Source organism: Peromyscus eremicus, chromosome 2 (genome assembly GCF_949786415.1).
Source record: "Peromyscus eremicus chromosome 2, PerEre_H2_v1, whole genome shotgun sequence".
Lineage (NCBI taxonomy): Eukaryota > Metazoa > Chordata > Mammalia > Rodentia > Cricetidae > Peromyscus > Peromyscus eremicus.
The window spans coordinates 121,605,024-121,620,105 of NC_081417.1; the positions used below are offsets into that span (position 1 = coordinate 121,605,024).

Genomic DNA, 15,082 nt, shown 5'->3' on the forward strand with positions numbered 1-15,082 from the left:
ACGACACAGCGGCAAACGTTGCTATCATTGTGGTTTATAAACCAGGCTTCGCCAGTTACTGCCACTGATGACAGATGACGCTGAGTTTCCCTCAAGGTGGAACTGAGATGCCACCCACCTCCCGTATGAAGTCTTTCTGAGTCCCCGACTGGAGCAGCTGCTCTATCTCTGGCCGGACAGACTCTCCAGATCAGAGAGTGGACAGTGTCCTGTCGCACGTGCTTATTCACAGCCACAGCGGGCGCTGCTCATCACTGCCCATCATCTGCCCATCACTGCTCCACCAAACCCTCAGCTCCTCGAGGGCACAAGCAAGTCTCAATCATTTCTGTACAGTCCCAGCGTCGGGCACACTCAGAATGTTTCCTATATGTCACTGTCACTTACCGGTCTATATGGTAAGTACAGAAATTGAACCCAGGCTTTAAAAACCTTATATAATAACCGAACAGAGTAACTTGGTTCATTCTGATCCAAAGGTGGGGGGAGGGGTGGCAAGATGGCTCAGTGGGTAAAAGTGCTTGCCCCCAAACCTTGCCACATGTTGGAGGGAGCGAACCAATGTCCGCTAAGTTGTCCCCTGACCTCCATATGTGCACTGTGGCAAAGAGACACCAAACCCCCTCCCAACACACAATAAAATGAAAACAAAAAATTGAAAAGATTGAGGACTGTGTTCTGTCTATTTTCACTTCACTTTTTTCTTGAATTTTTACTATATTATAAATGTATTAGTCTGAGGCTAGTAAGATGTTCTAAACCATGGTCCCCTCCAGTGACAGTGTGGAGGACTCAGACGGGCCCGACAACTCACGATGTACAGGAGGAAGGGGGGACACACTCGAAGCACTCTTCCCAGGGCTCAGGAGCATACCTATCCTCGTCGACATCAACACCTCCCTGGAGGGTATCTTCTTCTTTAATTCTTGTAAGGCTAAAACTAGGTTTTCTTTGGTTTGATCAGGAAGCTCCAACATAGTTTTCCATCTTTTTATGTCTTCTACAACCACAACTCTCTGTGAAAAAGAAAAGTCATTTGGAAAATGGAACATTTTCATTACAAAGACATCTGCCTTCACCTGAGCTAATGGCTCTCCTATTGACATATGAATTATTGATTATGACCTGAACCAAAGCACAGTGTGTCTGATGGCCCCAAATGATGGGTAATTGCTTAAAAGCAGCTCCTGCTTACTGCAGATCAGGAGGAGAGTTGCCTCTATTAGGAAAAGTGCAACTTTTAATCTCACCAAGCCAGACACCACTGGGCACTTAGCAGTGAGAGGCAGGTACTAAGGAAGGGGGGAGGAAAATGATGCTAAGGTGAATCAACCTCATAGCTCGCTTAAGTGTCTTAATTTGTATGCACGGAACGGAGAAGCCATAAAACTGTGTTTACTTCAACGATAAAAATCACACTCTCCACTTCCCAGAGGAGAAAACTCAAATTTTCTTTCTGAAAATTTTTTTTTTAAACTTCAAACACACAGAAAGGAAGAGGGAGCAACTCACTACTTTAAAAGGTTGTTATTTTGCCATTCCCCATAAAATCAAGCATTATAAAATGTAAGTCCTTTTACGCCCTTCACCAAATTCATTCCCGTCTTCCTTTCCAGAAGCAGCTAACACCTTACGGCTCATCCTCAGGCTTCTATTAGTACTAGAAATTAGGAATACGGGGGAAGGGGACGGGAAAGCTTTTGTACTGTCATGTGATTTTTCTGTAGTTTTGAAATCATTTAAATTAAGAACTTTTAGTTTTTAGTAAACAAAAGTGGCAGAAAAAAAGTAGCTTTTATAACTGAAAATTAAATATCTTATCTTGGATCACTATTACCATGAGCAAGTAGGCAGTTAGGGGTCAAGAAGGGCCTTAGGAGGCTTCAGAGTTCTGGTAATGTTTATCTTGATGTGTTCACATCATGGAAGTTCCTCATGATACTTAGCATGTGCGTACTTTTCTACCTGAAATTCCAATAGAACCATGACATACGTGTGTGTGTGTGTGTGTGTGTGTGTGTGTGTGTGTGTGTGTGTGTGTCTTGCGTCCTTCCCTTGGAGGGAGAACATGGGGTCTGCTTCCAGCCTAGAAGCCAAGGGTGAAAGGAAGGTACACCCGTCTCCCTATTTCCCAGCTCCCAGCCTACTGGCTTTGGTTTTGCCTTTTAGGTTCACAGCTAGGAGGAGGGCAAGAAGAGATGCGGCACTGATCAGGTTTTGGTACTCTCTGCACTGGCAGGCATTTAAAGATGACTCTTCCCGACAGGATGACTTCTGCAGTTCCTTGGAGAGCTCCCTACTGAGAAGCCACCTGAAGCACCTACTGTACTGGTACTGATTCTCACGGCTGTCACACACAGAGGGCTGAAGGAGGAGCTCTGAAGGGAGGGGACGCGAGAGAGTGACGGAACGTGTGACATGAAGGAGAGGAGACTGTTTGGGGAGGCAGGGGACCAGTCGGGGGAGAAAGGCAGTGGGAAGTAAGAACACAGAATGGAAGATGTATGAAAATGTCATAATAAGAGCTGCTAAGATGGCTCAGAGGACACAGGCACTGTCACACTGAAGACCTGAGTTCAGTCCCCAGAACCCTCAGGGTTGTCCTCTGACCACCACACACCCACAATAAATAAATGTAAGAAGAAAAAAAGTCATAATGAAACCCACTAGTTTGTACACTTTCTAAATACAGACCTTCTCTGTAGGTGCCCCAGAGTCCTGAGGAGCCTGAGAACCCGGGCCATCCAGCACTCTCTATGATCGCCCACATCTCTGCCCTAAAGAACTGCCAAAGGTAACAGCCTGGCAAGGTATCCACCTCTCCGTGTGGCATCAGCCAGCAACTGTCTTTGGACCTTCCCAAGCACAGGTCGAGTTCTCCAAAGAAAACTGCCACAAAGCAGCTCTCACTTTGCACAGACGGACACACACTCCTCTCTTCCTCCAACTTGGACCTGCTTTATGGCCTACGGGAGACGGTGGGTTCAGGATTCTGAAACTGGTCTTCATGTATTGCCTGCTAAGCTCCAGAGAGATGCACTAGATTCTCACTTGGGAATATCATTTTATATCTACTCCTTGTTCTCAGTCCCCAGGAGACTCAATCAAAACCGAGAGAAAAAGCTTTTTCTACGTGCTGTTGCAGTATGAACTAGTATTAAGTGTTAAATGGTTCAAAAAACAAAACAACAGAGCCTAAGCCACACAGGAGCTTTTTCCTATTGAAAGGTATAAATATCAAGCTTTTCTTATCCAGTGTATTTTCTTGAGGTATTTACATTAATACATATAGTTACAGCTGACCCACGCTAGTGGTATTGAATAGTAATCCTATTATTGTAAACACACATCTGAGAGGGGGTTTCTTTCTGTATATTTTCACTGTTACAAACACTGCTTCAATGAACTCCTGATTTTTTGTATACTATCTCCCACCAGTTCACTCCCCACTGCTCTTTATCTTCATACTCTAAGTAGTAGGTGATGCTGTTTCGCTCTCCTGTCCCTCTGTCCAGTGTAATGTAAGGATCTACTTTTCCAATACCCTATTAGTCCATCTGTATTTGTTACTCACTGGAAATATTTTTTCTTTTTGTCTCCTTTCTTTTCTTTTTAAAAAATATTTATTTATTTATTTATTTATTTATTTATTTATTTATTTATTATGTATACAGTTGTGGTGATATTTTGTTTGTGCTCTGACAAATAAAGCTTGCCTGGAGATCAGAGTGTGGAGCTAGCCACTAGTTAACCATACAGGCCAGGCAGTGGTGGCACATACCTTTAATCCCAGCACTTGGGATCTCATGCCTTTGATCCCAGTACTTGGGAGGCACAGGCCATTAATCCCAGCACTAGGGAGGAGGAAATAGGAAGTGATATGGCTGGGCAGAGAGAGGAATATAAGGCAGGTGGAGACATGAGCTAGGCCCCTTTTTGGTCTGAGGATTCAGTTAGAGGTAAGAAGTCTCTCTAGTGGCTGGTTCCTTTACTTCTCTGATCTTTCAGCATTTGCCCCATATCTGGCTCCGGGTTTTTATTATTAAGACCAATTAGGATTTGTGCTACATACAGTGTTTTGTCTGCATGTATGCCTGCAGGCCAGAAGAGGGCACCAGATCTCATTACAGACAGTTGTGAGCCACCATGTGATTGTTGGGAATTGAACTCAGGACCTCTGGAAGAGTAACCAGTGCGCTCAGCCTCTGAGCCATCTCTCCAGCCCTTGTCTCCTTTCTTATCTTCTGTTAAACAGACTAAATTGGTTTTGTTTTGTTTTGAGACAGGTTCTGCATACCCTAGTCTGGCCTCAAGTTCTCCATTGTCTTGTTTTAACTTGGAATGCTAGGACTACTGGGATGCACCACCACTGAGTTTCCTTTCATCTTGTTTTTCTTCATAGTTTAAGAGTAACTGTATTACTTTCATTTAAATGCTGCTATTTTTAGGACACACATTCAAAGAAATATTTGTACCAATCTTCTTACAAGTCTCTTTCAAAAACTCCTATTTTTTTTCATTTTCTTTTATTTCTGTGTGATGTATTCTAAATGATTTCCTCATTATCAAGCTTCTAGTTCACCACTTTTCTCTTTAGCTACATCTTGTCTACTTTTAACATGTTCAATGTTTTTGCTCAACAAACATGTATTTTTCATTGGTCAAGTCATTTCTTTTCTCATTCTTATTTTTATTCCTTTCATTTTTAAAATCTTTGTGAACATTCAAAACATGTTTAAGATTTCAGATTGTTCTCCTATTCTCATTTCTTGGGATAGAGAATTTATTATATCTACCTGTTCAGTCACTCTCCTTGCAGCTTATTTTCTCATGGGGTTTTGTTGTTGCTTGTTTTTTACTCTTTTTTGGGGACCCGCCCCCCTGCTACCAAATAAATCACACATGGAGGCTTATTATTATTTATGAATGCCCGGACTTAGCTTGGCTTAGTTTCTAGCCAGCTTTCCTTATCTTAAATTACCCCATCCACCTTTTGCCTCTGGGCTTTTCCCATTCTCTGACTTCTGTAAATCTTACTCTTACTCCATGGCTTGCTGTGTAGCTGGGTGATTGGCCCTTGGAGTCCTCCTTCTTCTCTGACTCCTAGATCTTAGTTCTCTCCTCCCAGTGTTCTCCTTCTATATATCCTCTCTGCCTGCCAGCCCCACCTATCCTTTTTTTCCTGCCTTGCTATTGGCCAGTTCTTTATTAAACCATCAGGTGTTTTACATAGGTACAGTAACACAGCTTCACAGAGTTAAACAAATTCAATATAAACAAAAGTAACACACCTTAAAATATTCTATTACAGGGTTTGTTTGAACTATGAATTCTTCTTTAAAGAGGACTGCTTTCCTTGGGAGTCTTGTGTATTCTAGGATGTGAAGGGTTTTATTAGGAAACCCACATTTGCCTCTGCAAATTTCTGGAGTTTCCTGGTTTTACACTAGACTTCATGCTAACTTTCTAGTTTGTATGCATAGTAACAGGCATGTGGTTCTAATGTACTACAGTCAACTCTTCTTTTCATCTAGGACCCCAGAAGATGGCAATCTTCACACTGTTTTCTTCAACTGGTAAGCAGAATTGTTCTAGCTTACTCTTCATAAACATGGTAGACCTATTTTAGTACCAAATTCCACTGGGGGCATGGGTGCCAGCGCCAGCTCCCAAAAGATGAGGCTCTGAGGCCTGTCCCATACTGCCCTTAAGGTCTAGCCTCTAAGCAGTCCAGCTGCTTTCAATACCCCCAAACAATTCAGCTTCATCTTCTACTTATACTCCAGGTTTCCATTCCCTGTCTCTTCCTGGTATCTTAGGATTTCCCTCCTTGTAGTCCTGGCTGGCCTGGAACCCACTCTGGAGACTAGGCTAGCCTTGAACTCACAGAGATCTGCCTACCTCTGACTTCCCAATGCTGGGACTAAAGGTGTGTGCCAACACTGCCTGGCTTAAGTCCAAATTCTTAAGCTTGATATGAAAGGTCTCCCAGGACTTAAGATCTTTTCAGTGTCATTATATGCTCTAGATACTATCAGCAGCCTGCCAAAACAGTATTTCACACCCACTTCCAGGGATGGTCTTCCTTTGCCTGATAACCATTTCTCTTTAAAGACTCTCTTGAGTGTCAACTCTTCTACGAAACCTCCCTTCTACATGCACTCGTTAACAAGACTCTTTCCCACCAGACTACAACTTGAGGGTCAAAACAATTTGTTCTTAATTTATCTTCCTATCCTCAACGTACAGGAGGTGAAATGAAACAAAGCTATATACAATAGTTTCAGACCGAAGAGTAAGAGCAGAAACTAGAGAGAGGAAAAAAGAATTCCACAGATATCAGAAATATTTTCTTATTAACTATCTTCACTTTTTTGGAGGGGAAAGTATGGTGGCATGCAGTCCAGGCTCCTAGCCTTGAACTCGCTAGGTAGCTGAGGATGACCCTCAACTTCCACCTTCTGAGTGCTGGAGTTATAGAACTGTAAGCATACACCACCAGCTCTTACCAGCCTTCCTCAGGACACAGACAGACACGAGAGAAGCAGCTGCAGACTACAACTGGAAGACTAATCTGCATACTGTACGGTTATCACTGGGAAGATGTGCCTTCCGTCCATCCGGTCTTACAGCCGGGGATGGCTGCAACGCTGCAGGTTGACAAAAGTGACCACAGAAGACGTCACTCATAAACAGTAATGTGTGCGCCATTCCACTGGCTGGGGCAAGAGACGATACACTGGCTGGTTAATCCTACAAGGGAAAGGTTCATAAAGCATTCCGAAGTGCTAAACCTCGCATATTCTGTATATTTTAATAATAGCTAAAAAAAAAAAAAAGTGTTCTTGGAACTAATCACTTCCTAAAGGAGTAAGATGAGATTAACCAAATTAACCTTTACCATTTAAATGTGAACTACATGAGTTCTACCGAGTATCCCTTTTATTGAATGAGATAAGACTATGGCAAAATTACTTGTAATATGCTGATAACAGAAGTAAAATGGTCCTAAGATTTTTATACCTCCCAGCTTGGCATTCAGAAACTTCCACTTCTTTTTAGTTTTAGTGAGCAGACTATATGGATTCAGATTGCCTAGTTCAAATCCCTGATCTGCCACTCAGTGCGGCACTGGCCTTAGGCAAACCACTTCATCTCTCTATGCACTGGTTTCTTTCTTTTTTTATGTGTATGGATTTTTGCCTACATGCATGTCTGTTTACCAAGTATATGCCTGGTGCTCTCAGAGGCCAGAAGAGGGCATCAGATCTCCTGGGACTGGAGTTATAGATAGTTGTGAGCTGTCACGAATGTTGGGAATAAAACCCAGGTCCTCTGGAAGAACAGCCAGTAAGCCCTGTCCTCTGGATTCTTCATCTGTAAATGATAAAACCATACCTTTTACAGCTGTTACTAAGACTTAAGAGTTAATATCTGTAAAGCATTAGAATAATGTCTGAACTATAAAAACAGGCTCAACAAATGCCATCATTATCATCACCACAATAACCTTATCTGGAGCTTTAGTCTTACTATACAAGCCTTTAAATTTTTATTTTTACATTTTTATTCATTTGTGTATCTATAGGTCATAGGGCATATGTGTTGGTTGTAAGTTGGTTCTCTCCTTCCACCATTTAGGTGCCGGGTCATCAAACGCAGGTCCTTAGGCTTGGCAGCAAGTGCCTTTAGCCACTGAGTTATCCTACTGCCGCCTTTTTCTTTGATACAGGAGAAAACAAAACAAACTATGGATCTTTACTACATGTCAGGCATAAAGCTCAGTCAGCCCTCTCACCAAGCATTTACTTGTGAGTGCTATGACAATTCTGCAGGTTGAGTTATCTTGATACTGACGAGGAAAACAAGGCTTCAACCTTCAGCAGATTCTTGCATTAAACCAGAATGCAAGTCAGCCACAGTGGCACATACTATTGTGGAATAACCTTTGTACACTGTGAGGATGTGTCACTCAGACTGGTTTAATAAAAAGCTGACTGGACACTAGCTAGGCAGGATTTTCAGGGCAGAGAGAACGCTAGGAAGGGGAGAAGCCAACCAGATGTGGAACGAGTCAGACACACAAAACAGATTAATAAAAATATGGGTTAATTTAAGTTATAAGAGCTAGTTAGAAACAAGCCTAAGCTATTGGCCGAATTTTTATAATTAATAATAAGTCTCTGTGTCATGATTCAGAAGCTGGCTGTCAGGACAGAGAAATCCACCTACAAATGACGTCCAACATGAGGACACGTATTTCCACATAAGATCTGAGAAAGCAGCTGGGTGGTGGTGGCACATGCCTTTAATCCCAGTACTTGGGAGGCAGAGCCAGGGGGATCTCTGTGAGTTCAAGGCCAACCTGGTCTACAAAGTGAGATCCACGACAGGCACCAAAACTACACAGAGAAACAATGTCTTGAAACGCCCGCCAACCCCCCCCACCCCCCACCCCCCCACCCCCCGCAAAAAAAGTTTCCAAACACAAAAATGGAGTCAAACACAGATCCCTAGTTCTGCAGTCTCTCATGTGGGCCATGGTACAAAGACACTATCTCCGGGCCACTGCCTGGGGCACCGTTTAAGATTTAAGTTTAAGACTTTGTTCATGCAGACAGAAAAGGTTACAGGTACACGGTAAAGCAGGTTTAGACGGAATAAACCTCTAAACAGGTTACAGTGTGTTTAATAATGTGCATTGGCTTAAGGAAAATAAAAGGATATAGAGAGGCTGGAGAGATGGCTCAGAGGTTAAGAGCACTGGTTGCACTTCAGAGGACCTGGGTTCAATTCCCAGCAACCACTTGGTGGCTCACAACCATCTGTTATGAGATCTGGTGCCCTCTTCTGGCCTGCAGGTATACACACCAGTAGGCTACTGTATGCATAATAAATAAATGAATAAATCTTTAAAAAAAGATAAAAGAAAAAATTTTATAAAAGATATAGAAAGTCATAAAAAACAGCTTAAAATAATAAAGTCTTTAAAGAGAGAAGTAAAGTAACTAAAAAAAAAATAAGCCACATAAAGATGAGAAATAGACAGGGAGTCTGGATCCTGTATGGTGTTGTATTGACTTTAAATTTTTTGATTGTTAATGAGCAAACAATAGCTGCTCTGGATTATAAAAACTACTAAATTAAACCAACTTATACCTTTTTAAAATGTCTTAACTTGGAAGTCAAAAAATGTTACATTGGGGAAGAGGTTGTGCTTTTGTTTCCACAGAAAATGAAAGGCTGTGGATTCATTCAAGGTTGATCAGATTTGATTGGGGAAGACCCCCTGAAAATCCTGCCTACAGACATAAGGAAATAAACCTAAAAAACCTACAAGACAGGTGACATATATTTTACCTGCTTAAACATAAAACAGAAAATCATCTTTAACTGACCTGTGCATACAGCATATTCCATACTTTCGTTAATGCAGATATATATGTTACCTTTGAAAGTTTATGTATTTTCAGAGCAAGGGGACCAGACACCAATGAAAACAGGTGGCCCAGGTGATTCAGTCTCTCAAAATGCCTGTTGTAGTTTCCTCAGAGCTCTGCATCCAGAACAGCTTCAAGGCTGTTGGCTGAGATGCTCCAGCCTCACAGACTACTCCAGCCAGAATTTCAGATAAGCCTGCATTATCCCATCACACTGAGACTGGACAACAGGCTCCCCCAGGATTTGACCATTATCTTAATTTTTTCAGGGTCCCTTAAAGATGCCAGTGCCCCCAGACAACAAGAAGCAGTCTAGAAAACACTATGCCCACATTCCCAAGAGATGGATGGTTTTCAGTCATTCGGTAGGTTATGGATGTTTGTCATTGTTTAAGGAGGTTGGTTACAAATTGTTATTGGTCATGGCCAGAAAAAAAAACAAAAACAAAAACAAAAACAAAAACAAAAACAAAACAAAAAAAACCTGAACAAAAGAGTTTAGATTCAGGAATCTCTTCCTACACCTTTTTTTTTCCGGAGCTGAGGACTGAACCCAGGGCCTTGTACTTACTAGGCAAGTGCTCTACCACTGAGTTAAATCCCCCAGGAATCTCTTTCTAAAGAGAAAAAGGTGGGATATAATATAGAAATGGTGAGATAGAAGTGTGGATTGTTAGGTCTGCTTTTGAACAACCACTAGTTCAAAACATATTAGGTATGTTTTTAAGATTAAACAGATATATTTAGGGTAGATAGATGGTCTTCAAACACCTCAAAGACCTACAGAATATGGCATTTAAAATGTTTTGTTAACACAGAACTTTTCATGACAGTGAGGCATGTCTGCTCCTGGCAGCACCAATCTACTTCATAAAAGGATGATGGGCACTGAAGAACCTCCGTATGGAGTTTTGCTTTCAGTGTGACAAGGCTAGCCATTTGGGTAAGAAAGTGCCCTTGCCTCGACTGCTGACAGTATGCTGTATAAACTGGACAAGCAGGACACAAAGGAAAAAGACCACCAAACTTTGACAAAACAAAGCAAGACAGTCCTTCAAAATTCCTGCTTCATAGAAAGGTCTGCCAGATATTCTAGACCTGTAGGCCAAAGATGGATGCCCCAACTTGCAGAGGAACCTTGGGTGAATGTCCAGGCAGCCAGGTGTCTCTGTTATTTCTATAGTTTTGGAAGTGGCTTGCACTACACTTCCTGTTTACTCAGGTAATATTATATCTTTCCGGGGTCTTTAATGGAGTTGAAGATTAGGGAGGTATAGCTGCAGTTTTCCTTAGTTATGATAGAAGGTAAATTAGGTACAGAGCTTTGGACTCATCAAGATAGAATACATAATGGAGTATTTTCCCCAAATATGCCAAATACAAATGGACTGGACATTGTAATGTAATTCTTACCTGATAATTGTTCTTATTATATATAGTTTTACTATGTCAGAGTTAAAACCTTTCCTTTGTATTTAGACAAAAAGTGGGAAATGTTGTGGATAATATTTTTGTACACTGTGAAGAAGTGTCACTCAGATTGGTTTAATAAAAAGCTAAATGGACAATAGTTAGGCAGGATTTTCGGGGAAGAGAGAATGCTGGGAAGAAGGGGAGAAGCCAGCCGGACATGGAACGAGTCGGAACATGGAACGAGTCGGACACACAAAATGGGATAGAGGCAAAAGCCATGCGGTAGATGTAAATTAATAAAAATATGGGTTAATTTAAGTTATAAGAGCTAGTTAGAAACAAGCCTAAGTTATCAGCCAAGCTTTTATAATTAATAATAAATCTCTGTATTGTGATTTGGGAGCTGGCCGGCAGATCAGAGAAAGATCAGCTACAACATGCCTTTAATCTCAACACATGGTGGCCAGGCAGGAAGATCACAAGTCAGCTTGGGCTATATTGTGATGCTGTCTCATGACAAGTAAAAACTAAAGCTAAAACATGATGCTGGTGTGTGGAGATAAGTGACTTGGTGGAGAATGGACCTAGCAAATTCTCTAAATCATACACGGTTTAAGACAGCATGATTTTATATTGTTATTATGCTCTCACACCCTTATTGGGAGTCTCATCAGGGCTTATATTTTGATCTCAGATTTCTCTTATGCTCCCTGCAGTACCCAGTGGGCATAAAGGTACTTTTTCCGATCAAATCCATATATATAGAGTACTGTCTGCTCTTCTGGAGGACCCATGTTTAGTTTCCAGCACCCACAGGGCAGCTGACAATGGTCCATAACTCCAGACCCAAGATGATCTGATGCTCTCTTCTAGCTTCCAAAGGTACTGGATACAAATGGTACATATATACATATATACATATATATGTATGTATGTGTATATATATGTGTGTGTGTATATACACACACACACACACACACACACATACATACATGCAGGCAAAACACCCATACACATTTTTAAAAATGAATAAAATTTTAAAGAGAGAGATAACTGAAGACGGGAAGATTAACTCCCTTAAAGGAGGCAGAAAATATTTCAACATTCAATTTTAACAAATTTTTAATGACTCTTTAATATATACCAGATACTAATATATTCCAAGGGCACAGAGGTATAATATTTCGAGTCTCTATATTCATGTAACTTAGGAGCTAAGTTTCACAAGGAAAGTAGTTCTTGATTGAGTAGATAAACAAGTAGAAATTAACTCTATAGGAACAAAGGAAGATTTTACAGGAAAAGGGACCAGCATCAAGTCAAAAGAAAGCCCTGACAGCTTAAAGGAGACAGACATAAAAGAAAGAAGGAAACAAGGAAGAAAGGGATGGTAGCTGGACTGTCTTCACATAAATGGAGAGCCACAGCGTAAGTCATGCTGGAGCCAAACAGGAAAGGTCTCGTGTCCTGCCAGAACTTTCAGAGTTCTAGATGACTTGGTTGTTTAGGAAAATAAACTGCATGTCAAGTCCTGTGCCAGCAGTAGAGACACAGAACCATTAGGACACAGGTTCAAGAAGCTCGGTGTATAGCAGGAAGCAGACATGCAAAGAAGCAATTTTGGTAAAGCATAAACAAATGCAGGAAGAGAAACTTACTTAGACACAGCTTGGTGGTAGAGTCCTTACTCTGCAATCAAGAGGCCTGGAGTTTGATCCCCAGCACTGACCCCACTCCCCAAACCATCCTGGCAGCTCCTCTTCACTGCTTTCTAATACAGGGCTGGGAAGCCTATGGGAGCACCCAGGAAAAGACTACAACTCTGATCTAAATCCAGCACTCGGAACGCTGCCATACCACCAGTTTCTAGTCCCAGATCCCTCTCACCTTTAGAAATCTAGACTGGAGGTGCAGGTGTATCGGTTACATACAGAGAGCCTTGGGATGGATATGGTCATCCTGGATAAACATTCAAACCAAGGCAGAACTCTAGGGTGCACAAACTTGGGATACTCGTGTATAGGGAAACCAACTAGGAAAACTAAAAATAAATCAGAAATGCAGAAGAGGCACAAGATGACCAAAGAGACTCATTGCAAGTTGTTTTTAGTACAAACATAATTAATTTAGCATTTATATAATTATTACTTTAAAAAAATTTTTTTGAGGCCGAGCAGTGGTGGTGGTGCACACCTTTAATCCCAGCACTCGGGAGGCAGAGGCAGGTGGATCTCTGTGAGTTCGAGGCCAGCCTGAGCTACAGAGTGAGTTTCAGGAAAGGCGCAAAGCTACACAGAGAAACCCTGTCTCGAAGAATCAAAAAAAAAAAAAAAATTGGGGGGTGTGGTGTAGTGATGGAGACTGACTGGAGGGCTTCACACATGACAAGCAAGCACTCTACTACTGAGCTACACCCCTAATATATTTCTTTTCTTGAGATAGTTTTGCTATGTGACGCTTTATGTTCTTGACCATCTTCCTGCATTAGCCTTCAAAGTGCAAGGTCTACAAATGGCACTAGCACACCAACTTCACTGCTTATTTGTAAATACTCCTTGCTTCTCCCTAACCACTTGGAACCAAACTTAGTTCTAGGGAGCAAAGAGTACATTTAAGTCTCTGTGGTCCTAGGTGGAGCTGTGGAGCCGTGTACTACAGTTCTGGACACTAAGCATCATCACGTGCTCTTTACTAGGTTTTTGTGTGGAGCATACAGAATCCTACTTGAAACTTTAATATTCCCAACAAAAACCTTTGGGCTGGAGAGACGATGGTTCAGGGGTGAGAGCACATACTGCTCTTGAAAAGGACCCTACTCAGTTTCCAGCAACCACTTCAGGGAGCTCACAATTACTGTTACTCTAGCTCCAAAGAGTAGAACAGACCCACACATTGACACAGATACACATTATAAGAATGAATCTTAGCCAGGTGTGATGGCACAGTGCAGGGGCAGCAGAGGCAGGTGGATCCTGAGTTTGAGGCTAGCCTGGTCTAAGTCCTGTCTTGAAAAACAAAACAAAGAAAAATCCTTTCAATCAAGGCGGGTGGTAGTGGTGGATCCTAAAGCCAGAGTAACTGAATTAATACAGAGTAGCAGAGGTTTGATAAAGTTTGTACAGGGTATGTGAGAAAGAGGGAAAAAAAATGGTCCTTGAAATGTGCTTAGTAAGATATCTTCATGATGCAGGGCGGTGGTGGCGTACGCCTTTAATCCCAGCACTCGGGAGGCAGAGCCAGGAGGATCTTCGTGAGTTTGAGGACAGCCTGGTCTACAGAGCGAGATCCAGGAAAGGCACAAAGCTACACTGAGAAACCCTGTCTCGATAGAAAAAAAAAAAAAAAAAAGATATCTTCATGATTCCTCACAATAGAACCCTTTGGCATTCTTTCATTATTACAGTCCTTGGCACATTTCCTGTGGTCCCAGATCCCTTCTCACCTTCAAAGATTCAATCGTGGCTTGCTTGTAAACCTTTCCACCGAGGTGTTTCTTCTGCGGGCTATTCTGGGTCCTAGGCATTCGAATGACAAATTTATCCATTGTTGGGGGCTCTGACTATCTTCAGGTAATTGAGGTATATTCTGATCAAGAAACAGGGAGAAACTTCATTAAGACTGAGTATTCCCAGAAGTGACACGACTGGATTTTCTAGAATCACTCCTGAATGATGGGGACTGTCGGGTGGTATTTACAGGAAGTAAGATTTCCTCCCGAGAGAGGAACTCTCTTCTCAAAAACTGAAACCACACAAGTTTACTTCCTGGGTTAGGTTCCTAGCTTTCAGAAGAGCACGCTAATGAAGGGAAGAGGACTCTAATAATACCCAGCATAGTGCAGGGACTTGAGTTGTGCCGGAGTTAGGGTTCTACAGGGCTCAGTGAAGCCCTCTTTACAACCGCTCCACGGCAGCCCCAATCCCAAGAGTTACTCTAAGACCCACCACAACCATCCCCAGACCTCCGCACAATACAGCAGCAGCTCCAGGAACCACTGCTCGGTGGTTAGGGGAACCCAACGAGGTCCGTGAGCAAGAACCCCATCCTTCCCTTACCCCCAGCACTCGGAGGCTTGGAAAGGGGTTATCAAATCACACCTCGACGTGAGACCCACCGGGAAAACCAGCCTGCCTACAGCTTGGCCTCTTGACCCCTGAGATCCCCCGAGTCCAGCCACGCTTCGGAATTATTTGTACACTTCTTCCCGGGCCCAGTTCCTCAGTGGTGAC

At 42.2% G+C, this 15,082-nt stretch overlaps 1 protein-coding gene across 4 annotated transcripts in view; it reads right to left on the bottom strand.

The window, feature by feature from the left end:
• Positions 1–15,082, bottom strand: part of Tceanc2 (transcription elongation factor A N-terminal and central domain containing 2) — a 43,785-nt gene that overhangs the window by 27,369 nt on the left and 1,334 nt on the right. For 2 of the 4 annotated variants that reach the window (XM_059254631.1, XM_059254632.1), the window contains exons 2-3: positions 14,296–14,438; positions 875–1,016 (exon numbers count right to left, since the gene is read on the bottom strand). In XM_059254631.1, the coding sequence (XP_059110614.1) occupies positions 875–1,016; positions 14,296–14,397 (244 nt within the window). In that variant the 5' untranslated portion in view covers positions 14,398–14,438. Of the gene's footprint in view, positions 1–874; positions 1,017–14,295; positions 14,439–14,908; positions 15,081–15,082 lie in introns of those variants that run through there. The other 2 variants (XM_059254629.1, XM_059254630.1) reach the window with 2 other exon arrangements.